The 27,273-nt window shown below is 41.2% G+C and overlaps 1 protein-coding gene across 5 annotated transcripts in view; it reads right to left on the reverse strand.

The window, feature by feature from the left end:
• The window catches only part of MPP7 (MAGUK p55 scaffold protein 7), a 344,361-nt gene that overhangs the window by 115,600 nt on the left and 201,488 nt on the right, over positions 1–27,273 (reverse strand). For all 5 annotated transcript variants that reach the window (XM_074946145.1, XM_074946146.1, XM_074946143.1 and 2 more), the window contains 2 exons: positions 16,783–16,860; positions 10,539–10,619 (listed from right to left, as the gene is read on the reverse strand). In XM_074946145.1, the coding sequence (XP_074802246.1) occupies positions 10,539–10,619; positions 16,783–16,860 (159 nt within the window). The remainder of the gene's footprint in view (positions 1–10,538; positions 10,620–16,782; positions 16,861–27,273) is intronic.

Genomic DNA, 27,273 nt, shown 5'->3' on the forward strand with positions numbered 1-27,273 from the left:
GTGTGTCTCATATATTCATTCTCCACAGCAGCTTAGGTAAACACAGATCAATGTTGCACTGAAATGTTTTATTCAGTTTCCCCAGATACAAAGTAAAGAGCAATTTAAGCGAATTCCATGGGAAAATGTTGATCTTGCAGAGACCACATTTTTCAGCTGAAAAAACATTAATGAAAAATTCTCAACCAGCTCTGGCTCCAATGGAAAGGGAGCAAGAAAGAAAAAGGCCTGTGAAATGTTAAGTTGAGATCAGGATTTTCTATTATAAATAATAAAAAATATTCTTTGTGACCACCGTAAAACCGGATTTTGCTTACATTTAACCAAAGATATATTTTCTCTGAGAGTTTTCAGTCTCTAATTCTTTTACAAACACCTTAAATAATTTGTTGCTGCCAATAGGACATGTCTTATTGCCGCGCTGTCTTTGTGGTCTACTGATGGAATGATAAATTTTAGTTCACGACAGATGTCAAGCCTGCTGTACTGATTCTGGTCCATGTAATGCAGCTGCTAAGCAACTACTGGTTAATGTAATGCAGCCTTAAAATGCTCTTTTGATAAAAGCTTCAAGAAATCATTCAAAGCAATAGGCACTCTTATCAGTACCACCCACTAGGCCTCCATAGGAGCCAAGTAAGCAGCAAATGGCTGTGATCATGGCAGCAAACTCATCATTTAATAGGGTACACAATTTACCAACTTCCCACCAATATCACTAGACCACCAAGAAAATGCAGAGTAACTTGTAAAGATCCATTAAAAATACCTAAAAAATATGTTTTAAAAACTCAGGTTCCAATATACAAGAAATAGTTAAACTAAAAGCACTGAACTTGCTCACGTTTCACGGTGTGTGTAAGTTTTGGTATTGTCTAGTTCCAGATCATAAACGGTGATAGTATGAATAAAGCTGAAGTACACAAAAGCGATGAAAAGTGCATTAAAAACGTGCATACTGTTAGCATTTTGTTAAATAAAAGGTCTGAATACATTAAAATCCATTTTAAGTCTATTGAAAATAATGAAATAGGAAGCACACATCTCATTTATGGCTTTGTACTCTAAACCAATGATTGAGTACCAGATGCTCCTTCTCAGTTTTCTGTTTTAAACCAATTTAAAAATCATAAATAATGTCAAAATTTCTAGATTCTCTCTCTTTTCTGAACAGCATTTTTCAGTAAAGATTGTCTATGGACAAGTTAATTTGAAGGTATTTCCAGTCATGCAAGAGTGGTTCTCTCTTCAATCTAAATTATCTTAATATTACTCCCAAAATTCTATTCACTCTAATGTAATAAAAGAGTAGCCAAGAAAAATACTTATAAGTATGTCCAGTGCTTGTTCTCAGTACAGCTACAGGTACAGTTTCTGAAGTACTCCACATAGTTTAGATTCTCTTGTACCTTGATACATTCAGTCATTCACAGTTGTGCCTTGTGCTCGTGATATGTACTTCTTTTGCATTTCATACCAGGGGTTGGCAATCCTTTTAATATACCCAAACAAACAGTAGGTAAAGAATTCCACTACACGCAGACAGAAAGCTCACAGGCATTGTTAAGTGGTCAGAAAAAAGTCCATGCTTCTCCAAAGCAGAAGAGATATCAACATTTTTAAAAATAATTTTCAGCACAGTGGCTTAGATTTTTTAATACGACTCCAACTGGTGGCTAGCCCACAGGTAATAAAAACAATACTTATTATACACAAATCAAAACACACTAAACTTACTCTGACAGGAATTAATTTGAAGAGGTAAATTCAACCATGTGATATGTACGAAATTAGGCATGCAACTGCTGTTATTAAAATCCCAGTATTAAATAAAAGTAAAATCTGAATCCTCTGTCATCTATAACAATCTCCATTTCAAAGTGAATCAAAACCCAGAAAAAAATGGATTAAATCTGGCATGGCATTCTTTTTGTGACAGAACAATCCTTCTGGCCTGGAGCCAGAGTAACAAAATTTAGCTGCCTGAAATATTAATTTCTATGCTTTATTGCTTTGGTTTTTAGAATTTAAAATTTTAAAAATTAAGAAAAATTGTACTCATGTACCATGGCTCTGTATCAAACAGAACACAGCTTTGTCAGCTTGTTAAAGAAGGAATGGAGAGTTTTTAATCATGGAGTGTTTTTTCCAGTTAAAACTGGAATAGAAATTGAAACCTTTAAAATGTCATTTGGGATTTCCAGGTTATAATAATATTCAGCTTTATCTTTCACTGCTTTTGTAAGACACTGAATTTTGTTTGGTTTCAGAGTAACAGCCGTGTTAGTCTCTATTCGTAAAAAGAAAAAAGAAAAGGAGTACTTGTGGCACCTTAGAGACTAACCAGTTTATTTGAGCATGAGCTTTCGTGAGCTACAGCTCACTTCATTGGATGCATAGCATATCGTGGAAACTGCAGAAGACATTATATACACACAGAGACCATGAAACAAAACTTCCTCCCACCCCACTGTCCTGCTGCTAACAGTTTGTAAAGAGGTATATTTTTTGTAAAACATAGCTTTTTCACACAAAAACCACACACACATATGCACACATTACATAATACCAAGAACCATCTCTTTCACGTGAACTATTACACAAGCCAGTAGGCATGAACTATTATTTACAATCATACTTGGAGAACAGAATACTATGGAGTATCTATGTCACAAAACCAGAGACAAATCTGTGTACACTTAGATGGATTTTCACTCAAATTTCAACATGCTGTAGCCTTCAGTAAAGAGAGAGATATTTCACCTTCAAGATAGATAAGGAAAGAGAGAACAGACAGAAGCAGGAACATCCTCTATTTAGAGAGCACTTTGTAAATATTCTGCATTTCAAATGAAGCCTGACAATTAAAACAATCCATGAGTCATGGAAAAGATCTGATTTATTGAGTCATTTAAATGCACAATCATCTATCGGAAGCTTCTTCTGTACCAGCTTGTCATGGGGGGTACTCCCTCATCACAGGTGGCGCTTCCTCCTGGTCATTCTGGGGAATAGCCCTCTGCCAGATCCAGTGCTTTTCCTTATGATCGTTCCCTCCCCCTGTCCTCTCTCTCTCTCTGCAGCACCTCTCTTGCTCTGGGTACTGCAGCCTCCTCTTTGTGACTTGGTCCTCCAGCCACATTGCTCTATGCTTTTTCCCCTTCCAGGGCATCAGTCTTTCTTCCTCAGTCTTATGCAGCCTTCTCATTCACTGCCTGTTGGGGCCACTTCCTCTGTGGTTGGCAGGGGAACCCAAGCCTGCCCTCTACTCTGGATTCCAGCTGAGACACCCTCTAGTCAGCAGCTAAGGTCTGTTCCCTTTTAGACCTTGCTGCCTTTCCTTACCTTCTAGCTCTCCCCGCTTCCCTGGGTTCACCAGCCTCAACTCCTTTCTTCCAGGGAGTAACTGCAGCCTATTTTCCAGCAGTCCCCATTGCTGCCAATGTCCTGTCTTTATAAACTGTTGTAACAACCAGGCAAGGTACTAAAAAGCTTCAACAGGACTTTATTTTCAAAGTGGAAATCTCTTTACCAAGCTGGTTCTGCACCCTCTGTAGCTCTCTCCCAGCCTCTCAACTCCTCCCCCGTCCTCCCTTTCAGACTCCCAACACCCAGTGCTCCCAATTCTAATAATTACAAGCAACATCTAAACACCACATAAACTCAGCCCGCAGCAGGGGATTACTTAGCCACCTGATTCCCCTCAGCTGTGCCTGTTGGGTTAATTAGTCCCCTTCTCAATCTATATTAACCCTTTCAGGGCAAGTGTGGGGTGAATACCCCATCACACAGCTGAAGCCAAAAAAGGACTGTAGAAGGAGAAAGTTCCAACCATCAGTGTACAACTGTTTTTGTGGCCCAAATAATAATTTATAATTGACTACTGAGCTTTGGAAAAGTTTTATTTAAAACAAAACAAAAAACGTATGGAATAAAAACCATTCCTGAGCAAAACAAGGGCAGGAGATAGGGAATGCAGTGTCTAACACTGAGGCTATTTCTGTTTCACCCGTTCACTAGAATCTGTGGATAGAGTGTCACTCTGAAAATATAGACAATTATCTAAAACAGGAACACTTTAGCGAACAATTAATTTTACCTGGACCTTTTAGGATGTATACAGGCTCTGTGTAAAATGAAGGTCTGCATATTTTGATGTTGATATAAAAAGGAAATTCTGTTAAGAGTTGAAGTGACATTCTTGAAGGATACCCTCCATTGAGAAAGTGATTCCAGAGATGTGTTCCTGGGTCTTGTGGTTATATGTAAATAGTGTGTCTGTTCCCAGAAGTAGGAAAAAACCCACCATATATGACTCATCTGGAAAGAATCCAAAGTGTCAATCTGGTATAGTTTGAGAAATAATATACACCTTTAGTTCATTACTTATATGCAGTATTGAGACCTTATTGGGAATCTGTGGTTAGTCTCGACCAAAGCTCTTTTTTGTGCTTTTTTTTAAATCACAGGTCTGATAAAGAGGTAACTGCATAGGTTTCACTCAAGTATGCACAGTACCCTATCATCACAGTTTATATGTCTATCCAGCAGCACAGTTGCAATGTAAAATAAGAGTCTTGAAAGTACAAGTTATTAATTAAACTATTATCCTCCTGAAGAAGCAAGGTCAACTGGAAACAGAGCTACAAATATATAATTTACAGCTTTATCCCAGGAATTAGAAAACTCTGAAAAAGTCACGCCATATGAGTAGAGTCCTGCAAATCTGCAGAGATCTGCTTTAGATCCGCGGACCATTTTTGCGTATCGCGGACGGATGCAGATACAAATTTTGTATCCATTCAGGGCTCTATATATGAGCAAAAATTTATGATGAAAATGATGGAGGATAGCAGCTGAGGATATTAACTAATTTGGGGTAGGCGATATACAAACTAATTTAAAGGGCCAGCTTCATTTTTATTAACAAACTTCTTAGAGAGATAAAATATAAAATCCAATGATAAAAAAGCCCAGAAATAATCAGGGCCAGGAGACTGGATATGTTCTCAGGAGGTTTTTTGTTATAGCAGCAGGTTTTGTGTTTCTTTGATTTGTGATGGCTAAACAAGGGCCCAGAAGAGTTGAAGAAGCTGCCAAGATGCAATAGTTCTATATTCTGTTTAACTGAAAGGTAACAATACTTTGCTGAATAAAGCCTTTTAAAATGCATTAAACTACTACTTCTGGCTGGTTGTTTTGAAAAAGATGCACAAGGTAGCTGTCTCAGTGTATTAAAATTTCAGAAGGCAATTTAGTAGGAGATCTGTTTTGCTAAGACAGTAACAAAGTCCCAGGATATGCTCTCTGAACACTGCTGTTGTAATACACACTAAAAACAGACAGCTGGGGAACACAGATAAGGTTCTCACTTTCCAGGACTCTATGATACAGGTTTTGTTTACTGACACTGAGTAAACAAATTTATATAGTATATACAAACAGGTTTCAGAGTAGCAGCCGTGTTAGTCTGTATTCGCAAAAAGAAAGGGAGTCCTTGTGGCACCTTAGAGACTAACAAATTTATTTGTTAGTCTCTAAGGTGCCACAAGGACTCCCTTTCTTTTTGCGAATACAGTACCACAAAACTAAGCTGCATAGCTTAAAGAAACGTAGTACATTATATCCTATAGTTAACTATTATATATTTATATAAATATATATAGGCATGTCAGGAGACTGAACAGTTTCCATATGAGATGCCTGAAAATAAAGTGGGAAGACAAAATATGAAACACAGAGGTGCTGGAGCATGCAGGACTGACACTTAAAAACTATTATCATGAAAAGGAGGTTGCGGTGGCTTGGTCACGTCAGGAGAATGGGAAGAGATTGTATCCCCAAGAATATTTTGTTCAGGGAGATGTGAGGTGGCTCTAGAAAGCGGGGTTCCCTTTATGACAGGACCATGACGTGTGCAAAAATGATATTAAGTCATTCAACATCAATGTAGAAAACTGGGAGGGGTGCGCGCAGAATCCCGTTCAATCTGGAGGGAGTATCTGGCACTGGGTGCAGCTCAACACGAAGCAGCTTTAATTCAGAGGATGGAAGCAATGCGAGAAAGAAGAAAGCAGCGTGCTGTAATCTTGGACTTCAACTCAGACAATACATGGATCTATGAAATTTGTAACAAGCTGTGTTGCTCCCTAACTGGGCTTGTCAGCCATAAACTGATTCATCGGGCACCTGACTAGACCTTTACATGTACAGCATGATCCAGTGGATCGACGGTTGCCTATAACTATCATATATGTACAAAAATAAATATTAACTCAGAGCTCTCCTACTACATTTAATCTCCATACCACACTACAATGTGTCACATAATGTAAGCCATTGGGGTGTGGCTTGTGTTAATTATACTACTGTTATATCATTACGGGAAACAAGGTTACATAATCTACTAAGTACACAAAATACAAACTTTGCAACTTTAAGTTCCCATTGTGCCAATACCACAAATAATGTCCTTTTTCACAGAGTTAGACTGTGTAAAACTTACTCATGTTGGTGAATAATCTAGCCAATGGTGATCACTATTAGGGTGCCAGATATCAAACTGTAAACAAAAACACTAATGTTAAATTGACCTTTTGAACCTATTGACCTACAGAGGAATGAGTTAAGCTATATTAAGTCAATATTTGTACAAAGAAGTTACAGAAGTCGTACACCTCACTACACATTTTAACATTAGATTATGTCTGAGGAGTGAGGCAAGACTATCAGTCTATGTTATAAATTTGTGATGAACAGGCTGAAAAAGTGAGAATAAGTTATAAAGTATGAAAATATTTGTTTATGCTTTAGGTATCAGTAATGATGCAATGTTTAAATCATAACTCAATATCCAATACTGCAAATATAACAACACTAGCTGTTTGCATGGTTCACATTCATAGGATTCTGCAGCTGTATTTTAAATCTGTATGACCGAACAAGCACACGGTCTTTCCTCAAACTGTAATGCTTGGTCCTAATCCACTCTCAGATATCTTATGCACAGATGAAGAAAACCACTTGATTTCTTCCTGGAGTCAAACACTTTCGTCTGTTTCAGGGTTCTGTTTTAACTGGAGGAGATAAATGCCTCCATTTCAAGTGAATTTAATTACAGTATAGGAAGAGGAATTCTGGGGTAGGTGTGGTAGAATATTATGTGACATTTTAAAAATATTAGCAAAGTCCCTTTAATTTAAAATCTATCCTTTGCAAAAGAATATCCTTGGGATAAGTCTGAATTACATTTTAAACGTCGCAATTCCAACTAATTAAATGTCTCTTGTGGAAGTTATTTCTTGCTTCAGGACATTCCTTTGTGAATGGGGAAACAACACTGGGATAACATGAACTTGTCAGTGCTTTACAAAACCAACAACAGATAAGAAGTACACATACTCAGACATCTTATCAGTAAAAGTTAACTTCATAATGTTTTATTGTGTTCACCTAATTAATACAGTTGCTAAAAACCTCTAGACCTTATTGCTAATTAATCCTGTACAGCCTGGGTGCCACTGGTCTTACATTCACTGTCTTGTGTCTGACACTCTTCACAACAAAGCGGGTGGGATCACGATCTTGGTGTAATGCAGCTGGGCAGTGAAGGAAGACAACAAGAAATACTCCATCTGGCACCAGGTACAATCGCAGTTACAGCCTGGGTCAGGAGAGGAAGATCCCCCAACAGAACAATAACCTCCAGCTACCATATAAACCAAGTTGTGAACAATTTTCACGATTGAAAAAATATTCAGTTATCCCAGGAGATTTTAACTGTTTGGAAACTGCTCTATAGAACATTTCCCCCCAGACCAACCCCTCTTCCCCGCAAAAAACCCCCCACAAAACACCCCACCACTTTTCAGGAGTCAATATCAATTCTGTATGTAATAATTCAGTAGGGCTAGACATTGCTCAATAAACTGCATAAGGACAACACATAGTTGCACAGTCCAAGGAATAGGGAAGAATTAGGACTATAAGGAATCAGAGCTCCTTCCCCGCTTCCCCCTTTGCCCAGCAGGGGGAGCGGGGTGCAGAGGGGCAAAGGATGAAAGGAAATAATTAATCCAGAGCCCATTACTGAATACATCATATTCTTTCTTGGCTAATATGTCAGGGGGAGAAATCAAGGTTCTTCCCTCCCCTCACTAGCCACCTGCCCAGGGATAGGTGTGTCGCAAGAGTATCAGGCACACAGTCCCTTCTCTCCACTCATGCCCATGCCCATGCCCAAGGTCTAGCAAGGTCAGCCATGCAGGGAGGTGAGGAGTTTTCTGTCTTATATGTTTCTGTCTTCTCAGGATTGCCCAGCAGGGTTACACAAAGAGTCTGTTACAGTCTGTCCAGCCATTCCATTCTCCTGTAGCCAAAAAGGGTATTCAGCTATGTTAATGTGGCTGTTAGATTCATACTAGTGCAGTAACAGGCAACAGGTTATACGTGGGAACATATGTTTTTCTCCCAGAAATCCCATTAAGACTGTCACAATGAGTTTAGCTAGTTAAAACTAAAAAAACAGAGGCCCTAAGACTAATGAGATACTAAGTACTGGGATGGGTGCATGTAATCAATATGTAATGCTAGCATATTCACGAGGAGAATGGGATGCCACACAGGGCAAATATAATTGTGAAGGAGCATGCTAAGACTTAGGAGTCATTCTGCAGAGCCCCTACCTGGAAGGTAAAATAAAAAGGCAAGAGGCTCAATGACAGCACCACAGGAACCACACTACATAGACACTGCATTCTGGGAGGAAAGGGTTTGGAACAGAAAGCCAGAAATCCCCGTTGTAAGACAAATGCTGGAACAACTGAATCCTGTCAATTATGTCCTATCCAAACACACAAAAGGTGCCAAGTTCAGAATGATAACTCAACCATTACATGGGTATACAGTAAGCCACTTAACTCTAGTAACAACTCAGCAAGAGGAACAAGATACTTGCATAAGTATACATCATTGAATGGGAAAGACAGTTTTCATCAATGGTCTTCTGGAGAATACCAGCAGTCACTGTTTAATGAGTGAACATGCTGACAAAAATTCAATAAATTTTACCAAACTTATCTGTATTGGGGTAGCATCTAGAGGTCCCAATCAAGAACCAGTAACACATCAAAGAAAACAAGCTGAATTTGTGTAGAGCGGACCAAATTTATCAGAGTAGACAACCATTGTAACCCATGCTAAAACAGTGTGGCTCTTTGTTCCCCCTCCAGATGCTACACCACAAGGACAGGGTTATCACCTCACTCTTGCCACCAAGCTTTAGCAGACTCATTAGCCTCCATACTTGACCTAGCCACTGCAGCAGGACAAACAACCACATTGAAAGAATAGGTTACACCTTTATAACTCCTTATGAAAGGTGGTGATTTAGTTTCTTAAAACAATACAATTGGGACCAGAGAACAGCCTTTAGACTCATTCCATTAAGGCCTCAATGTTGAAAAATATGCACGGTCTACCGCCACCTGAAAATATCCAGTAACATATAGGTGTGGATAATGAGGAACTGGCATTTTTTTGAATGGCAGGCTGAGTGAAACATGCTAAGAAAGTTTAGGTATTGTCTATCACCTCGGACCAAAAGCAGGCTATCACCGTGCAACACAAGTGTGGGACAACAACAAAAATCATATGTGCACAGCAGGACCTTGAGAATAGAAAGCGTCATTGCTTTATGCCTTCAGGCTTATAACAGTTAATAGGTACTACAGTACCTTGACTGTTGAACTACTGCCATTGCATAAAACTGAGCATCGGAGGGACTATAAAGAGGTAACTCTGCTATATGGAGCTACTTCTGCTCCTTCACCACCAAAATGGCTATTGTCTAAACAGTCATTAACCCAGACACAGGAACATATCCATTAGTGACTAGTGTATAACTGTTTAACTTATTTTTTCATCCCATCCCTAATGAAAAACAAACAAAAGAAGCTGCTAATATGGGTTAAATTTGATTATAGCATACATATATTACTGTCAGCCGAAAAGTGATGAATCCCTGATGTAGGGCATTTTATGGAATCCTATGAGGTTTTGTAGGATAACTGGGAGAATTTTGGATGGTTTTTGAGAACTACATTAACTACATGCATCATCTGAGGTATAAAATCCTACTCTTTATATATATACACATTACTCACACTTTTCACTTTAATTCATGTATTCTGTACCAGTCATCAATTAAAAAGGAAATTATAGTTAAGTCATAACAGTGGTTTCACCTTATTTATACATTTACTAAAAGACATTTGAAAAAAAAATTATTGTGCAAGTTTAATTTCTTAAACACCTTTTTTTTTAAGCAGCTGTTGTAAATAACTAATACCGCTCCACTGAAATTCTTTTGTGAATGTCAGTAACAATTACAATCTACTGGTAATACTAACTGCCTTTCTTGCAGTATTAATACTGAGTCCCTCCTTCCTAGTATTTGAAAAAGTTAACAAACAGACAAAACCTTCTGGAGCCTTAGAAAATGGGTATGCGTGTGATTTGCAGGTGTAACACATCCTCACCTTGATATTAGGTTTTGACAGTAGTTTCAACAGCTCTCCGATCTCAGTATTCAGTGGCTTGCTCTGCAGCTCCTCAGCCAGCTGTGAGGGAGATTGAATTGACACAAAGAACATTAGTAAGAGCATTGTTTTACCCAGTGCCTCAGTGACAACTGAGAATCTATCCTGTTCAAGGTTATTACTTTCCAGTGTGTTCAAACAGAAGCCAGCATGAAGAAAAACAGACTATCAATCATTGCGCTTCTTTTCTGGCCCTCAGTGGACCAGATTTAAGCCAGGCCTTTCGGCTCAGTTTAACTCAAGTAATCATATCTGGCAACAGTGCAGCCAGATCGCATTCTGATTTATAGCAATGAGAGCAAATCCCAGCACTTCATTTAAGTGAATGGTCCTTTGCATGCAGACAAAGGACTGCTTGTAAAAACGACTGGATCAAACTTTGACACTGTCTATAAAAAACAGCTTCTGAATGAGGTGGTGAAATCCATACTGCTTCCAAAAACCCACAGTAGCTCTGCTGTTTAGGACTGGTGTAGGGAAGCAAAGTGCCCCTACAGAGCAAGCAGTCTGAACCTTTTATTATGTTTACTCATACATGGCAAGTAGCGTGTTAAAATGTAAAGCAGGTTAATCATACTATGGCCTACAACAGGTCACCAGCTATTCAAGCATGCAAAATCTACAGAATATGTCCTAACAACAAGATCAGTAATTTATGTTTGGTAATATTACAACGTTGTGATTTGGTGAACAATAGATCAACAGTCTAACATTTAATCCCAGAGCTACTTTCCTCATGTTTGAGTTTTTATCATCACTAAATTCTTAACTAATTTGGATTTAAGATGCATATTTTTACTACTATAGGATTTCAGAAGTCAGCTATTTTTCCAGGGCAGGGAAAAGCCAAAACACATTTTACATCACTGAAATCTGGTCTAGAATTATGAAGTTTTACACAGTACCTCATCCAAAACGATTTCATGTAATCACTTTTTAATGTTAAATAAATACTATAAAAATGTCTCAAAGAAAAATGGTTATTTGCAGCAAGTAATTTTATTTATCTAAATACTAAAGTTAAAATTACTTTCAGTTCACAGAAATCAAACTAAAAGATTTTCAAAAGAAGTTGCTAAATGAATAATGTAACTTTTATCCAATATATATCTCCATCATACAGTTATAAAATCCTAAACATTAAAAATATAAAAACAGCTAATAAGAATAATTTCCATATATTTTCCATTATCCTTACAATTCAGATTTAGGATTAATAAGATTGACAAGAAAGTTCACCATATACATTCTAATAACTGTTTAACTCTGACCCACACAGACAAAAGTTGATCATAAACAGCAATAAAGTACTTTACCATATAAGAGCTAGGTATTATTATTATTTTCATATATTAATACGATAGGCGTTTACAATGGGAAATCAGCTTAGTGGTCAGAAGACTGAAGTGTTTTCAGGCACATAAAACCAAGCAACAATGCAAACTAATGACAGGTCTAGTGTACTATGGTTTTTCAGTTAGTTTTAAGAAGCTGAACATGATCCGTGATGATACTAGCTCCTAGTGTCTTCTGTGGCAGTTAAGCACTGCAGGTTCCCTTTGTACTCTCTTGCTTTGGCTTCATATTGCCCATTACTATTGATTAAAGTTTACCAATGGCAGCTTCACTGACAAAGACACATTCCTTAATGAGTAAGATTATTAACAGGTTCAAATCAGTTTTTTTCCCTTTAAATTGTGTTACACACAAATGGTAAACTATAGCAGAGCTGATCCTCCAAGATAATGGACATATGCACAGGTGTGAATATACAAGCTTCAGAACAGTTGTATTCCATAGCAAGGAGGAAACAGAAAAACCATGACAATTTTAAAGGTTTAAAAAAAAAAAAAAATCTTATAAACTTGAAAAAAAAAAGCTCTGAATAGTTGAAAAAGCAAAAAAAAATCTTGTTCTCGACTAAAGTCTTCAGAAGGAAATACTATTCCCATAAAAATGTAAAGCATCTACAGTAACACTGGTGTTGCCTATAGGGAAACAGAACCTGAAGAGAATGTTTGCTGGTATGCATATAAAAGGCACCACAGCTGTTGCTACATTTTTGGAAGTAGTACGTTATTTTGTAGGGTTTTTTTTAATGTAAGGGGTTATTTCTGGTGTGACCTGTGCAGTGTACTTTGGGTATGTGTTGTTGCAATGACTGATCACCTGAATACATGGAGGATTGCAGGAACAAAAGTCTCAGAGATGCTCTTCTGAAATTCTCCCTTTTAAGGGAATTGTTGCATCTTACCTAGTACATTCTTCACCTAATTTTATAGAGGGCAACCACTACAGAGAGGGGAATATGAAGCAATCCTAAGAAAAAGCAAACCAGAGCCAGAGATAGTGAAAGAGGAGAGGCCATGCCAGAACAGAGGTAGGACAGAGGGGATTCTGGGGTGAAGACATTTGTGGGTTTAGAGAGAAAGTTGTGAAAGCCTTTACATCAGCACAGTACTGATTCAAATAACAGTTTTTAAATGATCTGGTTTCTGAGTGAGCATTTGCATTATAATAATATATTTTCTGTAGTTTTTGATTTTATGTTAACCACACACTATAGTCTGAACACCTTGGCTTTGTGATAAGGCGTGGACAGGCCTCTGGCATAAAAACTTCACCTTATAAGAAATTGGGGTATGCATGAAAATGTTTAGATTTGAAGCCTGGTTGCAACTGCTTCCCTCATAATTACTATCAAAAGCCTTAATACCAATCATAAGCGTAAAAGCAAACTCATAAAAACACTTAGTATTTTTGGGAGCACTGTTCCATGTTTTGGTTTTATAACACGCAGGAAATATAGCATTTCTTATTAATAAGAATATTTCTTTGTTTTTCTAACTATAAAACAGTTAATAGCAGTAGGAAAAGAACCATTAATTCAAAATCGGTTGAAAAACAACGTCTGTTAAATTGCTAATATGCATTGCTGTTGTAGCCATGTCAGTCCCACGATATTAGAGAGATAAGGTGGGTGAGGTAACGTATTTTATTGAACCAATTTCTGTTAGTGAACGAGACAAGATTTTAAGGTACACAGACCTCTTCTTCAGGTCTGGGAAAGGTACTCAGAGTATCACAGCTAACGAAGATTGAACAGGTAGCACATATTCTAAGGGACCATTCAAAGTGAAGAGGCCCCATTAACACGCCTCAAGCCATAGGACAAAATTTAAAAGGGGGATGGTGAGGGGTTGTGGGTTACAGATTGTTGTAATGAGCCATAAATGCAATGTTTTTATTAAGACCATGATTTTTAGTGTCTATCTAGGTATGGATTTAAGCTCCCAGGCTTGTCTTTTGAAAGTGTTATGCAGGATTCCTTTGAGGATGAAGATGGATAGGTCAGATATAGAGTGATATGAAAAACACCTGCAGGTGAACACTTTTCACAAAACGATCATTCTATATCTGACCTATCTGTCCTCATCCTCAAAGGAAATCTGAACAACACTATCAAAAGATGAGCCTGGACACTTAAATTCTTAACTTTGCTAGACATTAAAAATCATGGTCTTAATAAAAACACTGCATTTATGGCTTATTACAATGATCTGTAACCCACTAACCCCCTCTTTTTGTCCTATGGTCAGAGGGGTATTAACAGGCCACTTCATCTTGAATGATCCCTTAGAACAGAGGTGGGCAAACTACGGCCCGCGGGCCACATCCAGCCCACGGGAGCCTCCTGCCCGGCCCCTGAACTCCCAGCCAGGGAGGCTAGCCCCTGGCCCCTCCCCTACTATTCCCCCTCCCCCGCAGCCTCAGCTCACTGCGCTGCCGACGCAATGCTCTGGGCAGCATGGCTGCCTGTCCTGGTGCTCTGGGCGGCGCAGCTGTAGTGCTGCCAGCCACCAGTGCTCCAGGCAGCACGGTAAGGGGGCAGGGAGCAGGGGGGGTTGGATAGAGGGCAGGGGAGTTTGGGGTGGTGGTCAGGGGGTGGAGGTGTGGATAGGAGTCGGGGCGGTCAGAGAGCAGGGAATGGGGGGGGTTGAATGGGGGCAGAAGTCCCATGGGCACCATCAGGGAGCAAGAAGCAGGAAGGGTCGGATGGGGGCGGGGGCCGGGCCATGCCTGGCTGTTTGGGGAGGCACAGCCTCCCCTAACTGGCCCTTCATACAATTTCGGAAACCTGATATGGCCCTCAGGCCAAAAAGTTTGCCCACCTCTACCTTAGAATATGTCCTAACTACTTATGTTAAACTATCTGTTCAATCATGTATTTAGCTGTGATGCTTTTAGTACCTTTCCCAGACCTGAAGACGACCTGTGTAGCTCAAAAGCTTGTCTCACTCACCAACAGAAGTTGGTCCAATAAAAGATATTACCTCACCTACCTTGTCTCTGTTATATCACTAACATGCTCTTAAATCCTTGAAGGCTTATTAGCTGTCAACAAGAGTGCCAAACATTTAATGCAACTCTAATCCCCCAATTCCATGTATTTTAAAGTTATACAAAATATGTTGTGTACAAGTTAATTTACAATCCCATAAAAATGTACTGATAACATATTCACACACACACAAAACTGGGTTCTGAGAAGTGCTTAGCTTGAATTCAGTAGAACTCCACACTTTACAGGAATGGGCCCATAATGTGAACTGTTCAAATTACACAAAAAGAATGACAAAAGTACTAGAAACCCCAGGTATCAACCAAAGTCAAATCTTAAAAATTACCATTACGCAGAAATCACAGATTCACATCTCTAATGCATACACTTCTTGTAGAACATATGTTATTAATTTTTATTACATATTTAGTGTAGTAAAGATCAATGGCCTAAATTTTCAGAACTGAGCAGAGATTAGTTTGGGTACCAAGAAATAAGGCACTCCAAGAGACATCTTAAAGGGACCTGATATTCAGAGAGCAGGTGCTCAGAACTTTTGAAATCAGGCCCATTACAAGTGTTTTAAGTTGTGCACTCAAAAGATAAGGCATTCAAACTCTACCTTGGTTTACACTGTGTGACAAGAGGTTAATGAACAGAATTTTGGAAGTACATTTTTATGACCTTTCTAGGTTGCAAAATAATTATTTGCCTAAATGCAGTTACTTCAAAGAAAACATTGTTAATATAAATCTCTGATGCCACCTTAAATTTTTTATTATATTTGATACATCACAGGATGTTTATATCCTCTTACTGAAACATGATTAAATTCTCATAAATGGGCTTTTTCATGAATGTTTCAAACATAGTGATATTCTTGATTTTGTAAGATACGTTGTAACCGTAAATATGTCAATAGTTTCATGCCAGATAAACAAATAGCCTATTTAAAATGTATGGGCATTATATAGAAATAACAACTAAGCATTCAAAGAAGATTTATGAAATGCATCAAGAATCAAGGCCTCCATGTTTGAAATTAATCCTAAAACATATTGTGTTTATCAAAAGAAAAAAAAAACCTGAAATCACCAACTACAACAAAGACTGATGGATTTCACTTAAACCACAGTTTAATAAAACATTTCTCTCTCCATCCTTCCTCAGATTCAGTCATAGTTTATACAGGTGTGTTCAAAATTCATCTGAATCCTGGAGTTAACCAAACAACAAGAAATGCAGGTTGGATTTTTTTTCATTTAAAATAAAAATTATAGTAACAGGAAATTAACTACTCTATCAAAGCCGACCACTTCTATAATTTATTTTTAGTTATAAAGGTAATTTGGAAAGCTCTAATATCCATAAATCACTACTGTTTTGTTTTCAAACAGGTATTTTTTTGGACAACCCCACCTTTTTATGTATTTCATAAGCCTCATTTCTGTAGTATTATCTGTCATTTTTCTTGTCCCGTCAACAGTACAGCTATCTCATTTGTCTTTATTTTTCCAGGCATTCCTCGTCTGTGACCTTCTCAAAACACCAATAGTTGACAGCTTTTCCCTCCCAGTAGAATTCCAACCTGAAATTTCTATTACATAGTTACCAAAGCAGAACAAGAGGCTATCTTGCCATGTTTTTACAACAGGAAAGTGAATAAAAATCAAAGTAATATCAGCAATAAGCCCAGTGATGACAGCACCTTTGGAAACATTTGCAGCTTCTTATGATTTCAGCTCAGAGGATTACATTCATATGTTTGCACTATGAGGAGTTCTGCTTGCAGACAGTTTTTTGGGAGACTTGGTACCAGTGATCTCAGCAGGGGACACTTACATCATCTGCCAAGGCTGCTGCACCATGGAGTATGGGTACAGGGCTCTGTTTTTCATAGTAATGCAGTTTCTCATGAATCTGGAAGACAATTGCACAAAAAAGATAAGTATGCTTAGTAGCAAAACAAATATGACAACACAGCCCTATTGAGTTAACTGATCTGCTGAGTGTCTGTAACTAAAGAAACATCCTTTTATAAATCTGTAGGTGGCAATAATGTAGATGCAATTCATCAACCACCTCTGTTGAAGTGCTAAGAACATGAAATCAGATGGAAAAAATGTTCAGTATGTAGACCAACCCACAGAAAAACTAAACATTTGGGATTTTCCCCTCAGTTTTCTATGCCTGTATTTCTGACATATTGCTTTAAGTATCTATTACATTTTACATTGCTGATGAAAATACAAAGCATAAAGTGTTTATCCCTAAAATGGATATAAAACCTCCTGTAAATTATGATTTATTAAGTGGAATAATAGCCTGCCACCCACATTTTGACAGACAGTTCAGTGGATTTGCTGCAGTCATTAAAATAATTCAGAAAGAAGGGCAAAATAGTGTTAATATGAATCCCAACAGTGCAAGAAAAAGTTGTATTTCAACAAATTAAAATACTTAGATTTTGTTTTAAATTTTTACTGAATAGTGTTGCCAAAATTTAAAAAGTTTCATAGTTGTAGAATGCAACGTTCTTTGGTTTTTTTCAAAAGGAGAACACACATCATTTAAATACCTACTCTCCACACATAAGTGAGGTATTTTAAGTAGAATTTCCACTGCTAAATCTTAAAATAGAGAAAACATTTTTGAAAAGTCTTTAAAATCTTCCTATCTTTGAGAATATTTCATCTTTTTTTAATTTATATTGTTCACCTATCACCATTATCTAGACACAAATAAAATAAACAAAATAAAAAGATGACATAAATAACTTAGATCATCATTAACCGGTAAAAACATCTAACCCACTAGAACACTGCCCCCCTCCTCAGCACAAGCATGGACTCCAACCAGTAGAAGCAGCTATAGAAGTACCCAAAGCAGGGACTGGTACGCTGGCAGGAGGGGGTAAAATGAGGCCCAGCCAGGACCACTCCTCTCCCAGGCATACTCTGGGGCCACTAGGACTCAGGTAGTGTCTCCCTCCACCCCATCCCCCAACGATTCAGCCTTAGGGAAAAACCCTAGGGAGGAACCAGTCAGAGACTCCATCTGGTAAGAGCAACTGCAAAAGCTGAAAACAGCCAAAGAAGGGACCTTAAGACATTCAGAGAACTTTCTACATTTTTTTACTGGACTTTCTCTCCCATTTGATTGGTTGGTTGCGCCAATCAATCAATGCCCCAATCCGCTCCCTCATGGTCTCTTCACCTCAGCTTCACTCCACAAATGCCCCTTTTACCCTCTTCTTCCCTGCCCTGACCCCTTTAGCCTCTTTCACGTCAATGTCCCCTCAAGCTTACGCCCTCCTACCTAAATGCGCGCACACACACCCCAAAAAAGTCATTAATACGATATTTGCTGCCATCACATTTTTCACTCTGCTTGCATGTTCCACCTCTTCCCCCACCCTATGTATCTTGTCTAGTTATACTGTAAGCTCTTTGTGGCAGGCACTGTCTGCTACTCTGCGTTTGTACTGCGTCTAGCACAGTGGGAACCCATTCCTGGTTGGCCATTAGGCACTACTGTAATAAACACGATCAATAATAATGACTAGACAAGGTAGGGCTCCAAAATCTACCAAAGCCCACATCATCCCAAGACTGCTGGATGATTGCGTAGCGGGCCATAAATGTATGGATGGATGATCAGATAGCGGCCCTGCAGATATCTTGAATTGGCACCTGGGCCAGGAAGGCTGCTGACGAGTCTTCCGCTCTGGTTGACTGGGTGGTTACAATTGCACTTTTGCCTGCTCATAGCAAAACCTGATGCAGGCAGTGATTCAGGACAAAATTCTCTGAGCAGACACAGGAAGACCCTTCTTTCTGTCTGCAACCATGACGTAGAGCTGCGTTGACTTACAGAGCAGCTTAGTCCTTTTAATATAAAAGGCTACCGCTCTCCTGATGTCCAGAGAGTGTAGTCTATGCTCCTTGTCTGAATTACGAGGTTTCAGAAAGAAGACTGGTAAGAATATGTCCTGCTTAGTATGAAACTACAAAACTACCTTGGTCAAAAAGGCTGGGTGTAGCCACAGTTGAACTGTGTCCTTATAGAACACTGTGTGGGGTAGCTCCAAGGTAAGTGCTCTAATTTCAGAGACTCCAGAAAGGAGACTTTCCACGAGAACAGCAGAAAGGAACAAAAAGAAAAGGAGTACTTGCGGCACCTTAGAGACTAACCAATTTATTTGAGCATAAGCTTTCGTGAGCTACAGCTCACTTCATCTGATGCCTTCATCTAATCGCCTTCTATGATGAGATTACTGGTTCTGTGGATGAAGGGAAAGCAGTGGATGTATTGTTTCTTGACTTTAGCAAAGCTTTTGACATGGTCTCCCACAGTAATCTTGTCAGCAAGTTAAAGTAGTATGGGCTGGATGAATGCACTATAAGGTGGGTAGAAAGTTGGCTAGATTGTCGGGCTCAACAGGTAGTGATCAATGGCTCCATGTCTAGTTGGCAGCCGGTGTCAAGTGGAGTGCCCCAGGGGTCGGTCCTGGGGCCGGTTTTGTTCAATATCTTCATAAATGATCTGGAGGATGGTGTGGATTGCACTCTCAGCAAATTTGCGGACGATACTAAACTAGGAGAAGTGGTAGATACGCTGGAGAGCAGGGATAGGATACAGAGGGACCTAGACAAATTGGAGGATTGGGCCAAAAGAAATCTGATGAGGTTCAATAAGGATAAGTGCAGAGTCCTGCACTTAGGACGGAAAACCCAATGCACCGCTACAGAGTAGGGACCGAATGGCTAGGCAGCAGTTCTGCGGAAAAGGACCTAGGGGTGACAGTGGACGAGAAGCTGGATATGAGTCAGCAGCGTGCCCTTGTTGCCAGGAAGGCCAGTGGCATTTGGGGATGTATAAGTAGGGGCATAGCGAGCAGATCGAGGGACGTGATAGTCCCCCTCTATTCGACATTGGTGAGGCCTCATCTGGAGTACTGTGTCCAGTTTTGGGCCCCACACTACAAGAAGGATGTGGATAAATTGGAGAGAGTCCAGCGAAGGGCAACAAAAATGATTAGGGGTCTGGAACACATGACTTATGAGGAGAGGCTGAGGGAACTGGGATTGTTTAGTCTGCAAAAGAGAAGAATGAGGGGGGATTTGATAGCTGCTTTCAACTACCTGAGAGGTAGTTGCAGAGAGGATGGTTCTAGACTATTCTCAGTGGTAGAAGAGGACAGGACAAGGAGTAATGGTCTCAAGTTGCAGTGGGGGAGGTTTAGGTTGGATATTAGGAAAAACTTTTTCACTAGGAGGGTGGTGTAACACTGGAATGCGTTACCTAGGAAGGTGGTAGAATCTCCTTCCTTAGAAGTTTTTGAAGGTCAGGCTTGACAAAGCCCTGGCTGGGATAATTTACTTGGGGATTGGTCCTGCTTTGAGCAGGGGGTTGGACTAGATGACCTCCTGAGGTCCCTTCCAACCCTGATATTCTATGATTCTATGCATAAAGTGGAAAATAAAGTGAGGAGATTTATATACACACAGACCATGAAAAAATACACATTGTAAGGAGAGTGATCACTTAGGATGAGCTATTACCAGCAGGAGAGTGGGGTGGGGGGAGAGAAAAACTTTTGAAGTGATAATCAAGGTGGGCCATGTCCAGCACATTTCCAGGAGTTAACAAGAACGTCTGAGGTACAGTGGGGGGGGGGGGAGAGGAATAAATAAGGGGAAATAGTTTTACTTAGTATAATGACTCAACCACTCCCAGTCTCTATTCAAGCCTAAGTTAATTGTATCCAATTTGCAAATTAATTCCAATTCAGCAGTCTCTCATTGGAGTCTGTTTTTGAAGTTTTTTTGTTGAAGGATAGTCACTTTGAGCTCAGAAATCGAGTGACCAGAGAGATTGAAGTGTTATGAACGTTATAATTCTTGACATCTGATTTGTGTCCACTTATTCTTTTATGTAGAGACTGTCCAGTTTGACCAATGTACATGGCAGAGGGGCATTGCTGGCACATGATGGCATATATCACATTGATAGATGTGCAGGTGAACGAGCCTCTGATAGTGTGGCTGATGTGATTAGGCCCTGTGATGGTGTCCCCTGAATAGATATGTGGGCACAGTTGGCAACGGGCTTTGTTGCAAGGATAGGTTCCTGGGTTAGTGGTTCTGTTGTGTGGTGTGTGGTTGCTGGTGAGTATTTGCTTCAGGTTGGGGGGCTGTCTGTAGGCAAGGACTGGCCTGTCTCCCAAGATTTGTGAGAGTGATGGGTCGTCCTTCAGGATAGGTTGTAGATCCTTGATAATGCGTTGGAGAGGTTTTAGTTGGGGGCTGAAGGTGACGGCTAGTGGCGTTCTGTTATTTTCTTTGTTGGGCCTGTCCTGCATTAGGTGACTTCTGGGTACTCTTCTGGCTCTGTTAATCTGTTTCTTCACTTCAGCAACCTATTGTAGTTGTAAGAATGCTTGATAGAGATCTTGTAGGTGTTTGTCTCTGTCTGAGGGGTTGGAGCAAATGCGGTTGTGTCGTAGAGCTTGGCTGTAGACAATGGACCGTGTGGTGTGATCTGGGTGAAAGCTGGAGGCATGTAGGTAGGAATAGCGGTCAGTAGGTTTCCGGTATAGGGTGGTGTTTATGTAACCATCGCTTATTCGCACTGTAGTGTCCAGGAAGTGGATCTCTTGTGTGGACTGGACCAGGCTGAGGTTGATGGTGGGATGGAAATTGTTGAAATCATGGTGGAATTCCTCAAGGGCTTCTTTTCCATGGGTCCAGATGATGAAGATGTCATCACTATAGCGCAAGTAGAGTAGGGGCGTTAGGGGACGAGAGTTGAGGAAGTGTTGTTCTAAGTCAGCCATAAAAATGTTGGCATACTGTGAGGCCATGTGGGTACCCATAGCAGTGCTGCTGACTTGAAGGTATACATTGTCCCCACATGTGAAATAGTTATGGATGAGGACAAAGTCACAAAGTTCAGCCACCAGGTTTGCCATGACATTATCGGGGATAGTGTTCCTGGTGGCTTGTAGTCCATCTTTGTGTGGAATGTTGGTGTAGAGGGCTTCTACATCCATAGTGGCCAGGATGGTGTTTTCAGGAAGATCACCAATGGATTGTAGTTTCCTCGGGAAGTTAGTGGTGTCTCGAAGATTGCTGGGAGTGCTGGTAGCGTAGGGCCTGAGAAGGGAGTCTACATAGCCAGACAATCCTGCTGTCAGGGTGCCAATGCCTGAGATGATGGGGCACCCAGGATTTCCAAGTTTATGGATCTTGGGTAGCAGATAGAATACCCCACGTCGGGGATCCAGGGGTGTGTCTGTGCGGATTTGATCGTGTGCTTTTTCAAGGAGTTTCTTGAGCAAATGCTGTAGTTTCTTTAGGTAACCCTCAGTGGGATCAGAGGGTAATGGCTTGTAGAAAGTGGTGCTGGAGAGCTGCCGAGCAGCCTCTTGTTCATATTCCGACCTATTCATGATGACAACAGCACCTCCTTTGTCAGCCTTTTTGATTATGATGTCAAAGTTGTTTCTGAGACTGTGGATGGCATTGTGTTCTGCACGGCTGAGGTTATGGGGCAAGTGATGTTGCTTTTCCACAATTTCAGCCCGTGCACGTCGGCGGAAGCACTCTATGTAGAAGTCCAGTCTGCTGTTTCGACCTTCAGGAGGAGTCCACCTAGAATCCTTCTTTTTGTAGTGTTGTAGGAAGGTCTCTGTGGATTAGTATGTTGTTCAGAGGTGTGTTGGAAATATTCCTTGAGTCAGAGACGTCAAAAATAGGATTCTAGGTCACCACAGAACTGTATAATGTTCGTGGGGGTGGAGGGGCAGAAGGAGAGTCCCCGAGATAGGACAGATTCTTCTGCTGGGTTAAGAGTATAGTTGGATAGATTAACAATATTGCTGGGCGGGTTAAGGGAACCATTGCTGTGGCCCTTTGTGGCATGCAGTAGTTTAGATAATTTAGTGTCCTTTTTCTTTTGTAGAGAAGCAAAGTGTGTGTTGTAAATGGCTTGTCTAGTTTTAGTAAAGTCCAGCCACGAGGAAGTTTGTGTCGAAGGTTGTTTTTTATGAGAGTATCCCGTTTTGAGAGCTCATTCTTAATCTTTCCCTGTTTGCTATAGAAGATGTTAATCAGGTGGTTCCGCAGTTTTTTCATGAAGTTGATAGATTTCCACTCCATACGGCTAAATGCAGTGCCTTGCATAATGACAGGTTTCAGAGTAGCAGCCGTGTTAGTCTGTATTCGCAAAAAGAAAAGGAGTACTTGTGGCACCTTAGAGACTAACCAATTTATTTGAGCATAAGCTTTTGTGAGCTACAGCTCACTTCACCGGATGCATAAAGGAACAAGAAGCCAACAACTCAAATGGAGGACCTGCGAGCCTTGACAGTATGAGGTTCAGGTCCCAAGGTGGAACAGGGTCACGGACTTGAGGTAGAGCTCCTCCGGACCTTTTGGAAACTGGACCGCCATGTCATGAGCAAAGACTGACTTGCCCTGAACTGGAGGGTGTAAGGCTGAAATAGCTGCCAAGTGGACTTTGACTGATGAAAGATATAGGCCCTGGAGCTTGAGGTGCAGAAGATAGTCCAGGATTGACTGGAGTGAGGCCTGTTTGGGTCGAAGATTTTCGTCCGTGGCCCAACATGCGAATCGTTTCCATTTGGTCACCATGGTGGAGGGCTTTCTGTTAACCATCAGGACCCTTTTAAACGCGGGCCAAACTTGTCTTTTCTTCCACAGTCAACCATGCAGCAACGAAGCTGTCAGGTGCAGAGCTGCTAGGTTTGGGTGCAGTAGCTGGCCGTGGTTCTGGGAAAGCAAGTCCAACCAGAGTGGTAGTTGTAGTGGATTTGCTACCGAGAGCTCCAGCAGTGTGCCAAACCAATGCTGGCGAGGCCAAATCGGAACTATCAGGATTACCTTCGCCTTGCCCTGCTTGATCTTCATGAGGACTCTGTGGATTAATGGCACTGGCAGAAAGGCGTACAGCAGAGCCCTCGACCAGGGGAACAAGAAGGCGTCAGATGGGTAGCCTCTGTTGATCCTCCGAATCGAGCAGAAGATGTAGCACTTCCTGATTTTCCCAGATGAGAATAAGTCCACCCTGGGAGTCTCCCCCCCTCTGGAAGATTACACTGACTACTTCCAGATGGAGTGACCACCCGTGGCGAGACAAGAAGGTCCCGCTGAGGTGATCTGTTAACACGTTCCTCCCCCAGGGAGGAGCGAGACTGAGATGAATGGCATGCTGCACACAAAAGTCCCACAACTAAAGAGCTTCTCAGCAAAGGGCTGACGAAAGGGCTCTGCCCTGTTTGTTGATATAAAACATTGCTGCAGTATTGTCTCAGGATTTGGATCACCTTGACCCTCACGTGAGGCAGGAACGCCTGACAAGCCAAGTGCACCACTCTGGGCTCTCTGACATTTATGTGTAGGGAGCGATCGCCTTGTGAACAGCGACCTTGCATGGTGAGATCACCAACCCAGGTCTGAAGCACTGGAGACCAAAGTCACTGACAGGGATGGAGCCGCGAAGGGAACTCCCTCCAATACCGAGCTAGGTTCCGACAACCACTCCAGGGATGACCGGATGTGATCTTGTACCATGACTGTCCAGTCCAGATTGCGTCTGTTGAGGACATAGACTGCTGCCAGCCATGCTTCCAGGAGTCCGAGATGAAGTCATGCATGCCGTACCATGTAAGTACAAGCTGCCATGTGGCCCAACAACTTGAGGCACACGTAGGCGGTAGTGAGAGATCAGATCAGACATAGTCTGGAAATGGGCCTCCAGGAGAAAAGCTCTGGCCTGCATAGAGTCGAGTATCTCTCCATAAACTCTATATGCTGTACAGGGATCAAAGTTGTTTCTTTTAATTTATTAATAGACCCAGCTTGCGACAGGTGGAGAGCACCAGATCAAGGTTCCCTTGCACCTAGGCCTGAGACCATCCCTTTATGAGCCAGTATTTGAGATACGGATAAACCTGTACCCCTCGACACCTCAGGTAAGCGGCTATGGGCTCCATGCACTTTGTGAATACTCTCAAGGCAGACGAGAGACCGAAGGATAGTGCTGTGATCAGGAAATGGCGCTGGCCCATCAAGAAGCAGAGAGACTATCTGTGCCCCAAGAAAATAGAAATATGAAATTATGCATCCTTCAAGTCGAGGGTGGCGTACCCGTCTCCTGGATCCAAGGAGGGGATGACGAAGGCTAGGGAGACCATGCAAAACTTCAATTTCTTTAGATATTTGTTGAGGTGATGCATTTCTCCAGAATGGGTTTTAGGAGAACCTTTTGCCTTCGGGATCAGGAATTATCGGGAATAGAACCCTTTCTCCCTTCACATCACAAGGGGCCTCCTCTACCACCCCCAGGCATAGGAGGTGTCCACCTCCTGAATGAAAAGTTCCTTGTGAGAAGGGTCCCTGAAGAGGGTCGGGGAAGGGGAAGGGGGGATCCAGGGGTGGAAGATGCTGGAGAACTGCAGACGCAAGAGGGAAGGCGCTCCGACCAACCGTCACGGGCGGTAAGAAGGAACTGAGAAGGCGTAGGGCCGGCGGCACCTCATATCCCGGTACATGAGTGTGGGCCTCCAGAGGGCGCCAGAGTCAGCCCTATGGATATCATTAAGGAAAAATATTCTGACAATGGTGCACGTGGGCGTGCACACACCTAGAATGGAATCAACATGAGCAAGCACAAAAAGAAGAAACCTATATTAAAATAATATTATTAATGTTGCAAAGTCAACCACTCAAGTCAGGAAATACCAGAATTTAGGTTGCGTGTGCAACTTTAATTCAGTCTCTTTGTGCATATGCATTACAATATAGTCTTCACTTACATGATGACATACTATTTTTTCCATGGGACCCTGCCTTTTTCAACCCAGAGGATCAATCTGCACTGAGGACGAATCAGGGTTGTATAGTACAGGCAACTGGTGACTATAAGATCCCTGCCTCCTATGTTGTAAAAGCTGGAAGGTATGTAGTGAATGAGGTAGAAGATTGCAGGAACAGAAAGGAGGGTCTCATGGTTAAGAGTTTAATGCTAACCTGGAGAATTAGGTTCTATCCTTGCCCCTGCCATACCATTTGTGTGTGATGTCAAGTCACTTTAACCAAACTTTTCAGAGTTGTTCATCAGTTATGTTCTCTGGGTGCCCAACTTGACACCACATGGTCTAATTTGCAGAAAAGGCTGAGCACTCACATCTGCAGCTGAAGTCAATGGGACCTGTGCTTGATTATATAAGTTGCTATATAATGCCAAGAACTCTGAAAAATCAGGTCCTAGGCATCTCAAATTGGGCACCCAAAATTAGGGGAATCTTTTTAGTCTGTGTCCTACCTCCCCATCTGTAAAATGGGGATAGCATGACACCCCTAATACTTAGTGTGACCAGATGTCCCGATTTTATAGGAACATTCCCAATATTTGGGGCTTTGTCTTAAATAGGTGCCTATTATCTCACCGCCTCCCCCGTCACAAATTTTCACACTTTTATCTGGTCACCCTACTTATACTACAGGGGTTTTCTGAAGATAAATTTAAGTTTGTGATAATAAAGTGGATAATACAGTGAGGAGCCCCACAGAAAAACATATGAGGAAATGATATTTAGATCTTCATAGCAGGCTTTGAATAGCGCGCAGTAAACAGGGCCCACAGCCAGACACTGAACAAAGAAGGTAAAAACAAAGCATTGAATAGCTGCTCACTATGTTAGCACCATGCATCATCTGCCCTTAATGAAGCAAGGGTCCTGTGGATAAAAAGCATGTGATGCTCTCCCGTTGACATCGCTTCCACCTTTCATTGAGGTGGAGCACTGAAGTTGACGGGAGAGTGCTGTCCCATCAACTTATCGCGTCTTCACCAGACCTGCTAAATTGATGCTACTACATGGATTGCTGCAGCGCTGATTTAGCCCATAGTGAAGACAAACCCTAAAAAGCTGGGGGAGTGGAGTGATTTGAGGAAAAAGATCAGAAGTTCAGTTTTGGCTTTGTTAAGCTCAGTTTGAAATGAGACATCCAGGAGATGATCTAAGAGAGAGATGTGGAGACACAGGATTGAATGGGGGAACACAAGTCAGGAATGGAAAGCTGATGTAGGTAATTCACCTCTCTGAGGGCTGGTTTTCACTACAAGGAGACTGACACTGCTGCAATCGATGCAGCACTGGTTGACTTAGCGAGTCGAAGCTAAGCTAAAGCGACGCAGAGCGCTCTCCAGTCGACCCCAGTACTCCACCTCCCCAAGAAGAGTAAGGGAAGTCAACCAGAGAGCATCTCCCATCGGCGCAGTGCAGTGAAGACACCAAGGTAACTT

The sequence above is a fragment of the Natator depressus genome, chromosome 2 (assembly GCF_965152275.1).
Source record: "Natator depressus isolate rNatDep1 chromosome 2, rNatDep2.hap1, whole genome shotgun sequence".
NCBI lineage: Eukaryota > Metazoa > Chordata > Testudines > Cheloniidae > Natator > Natator depressus.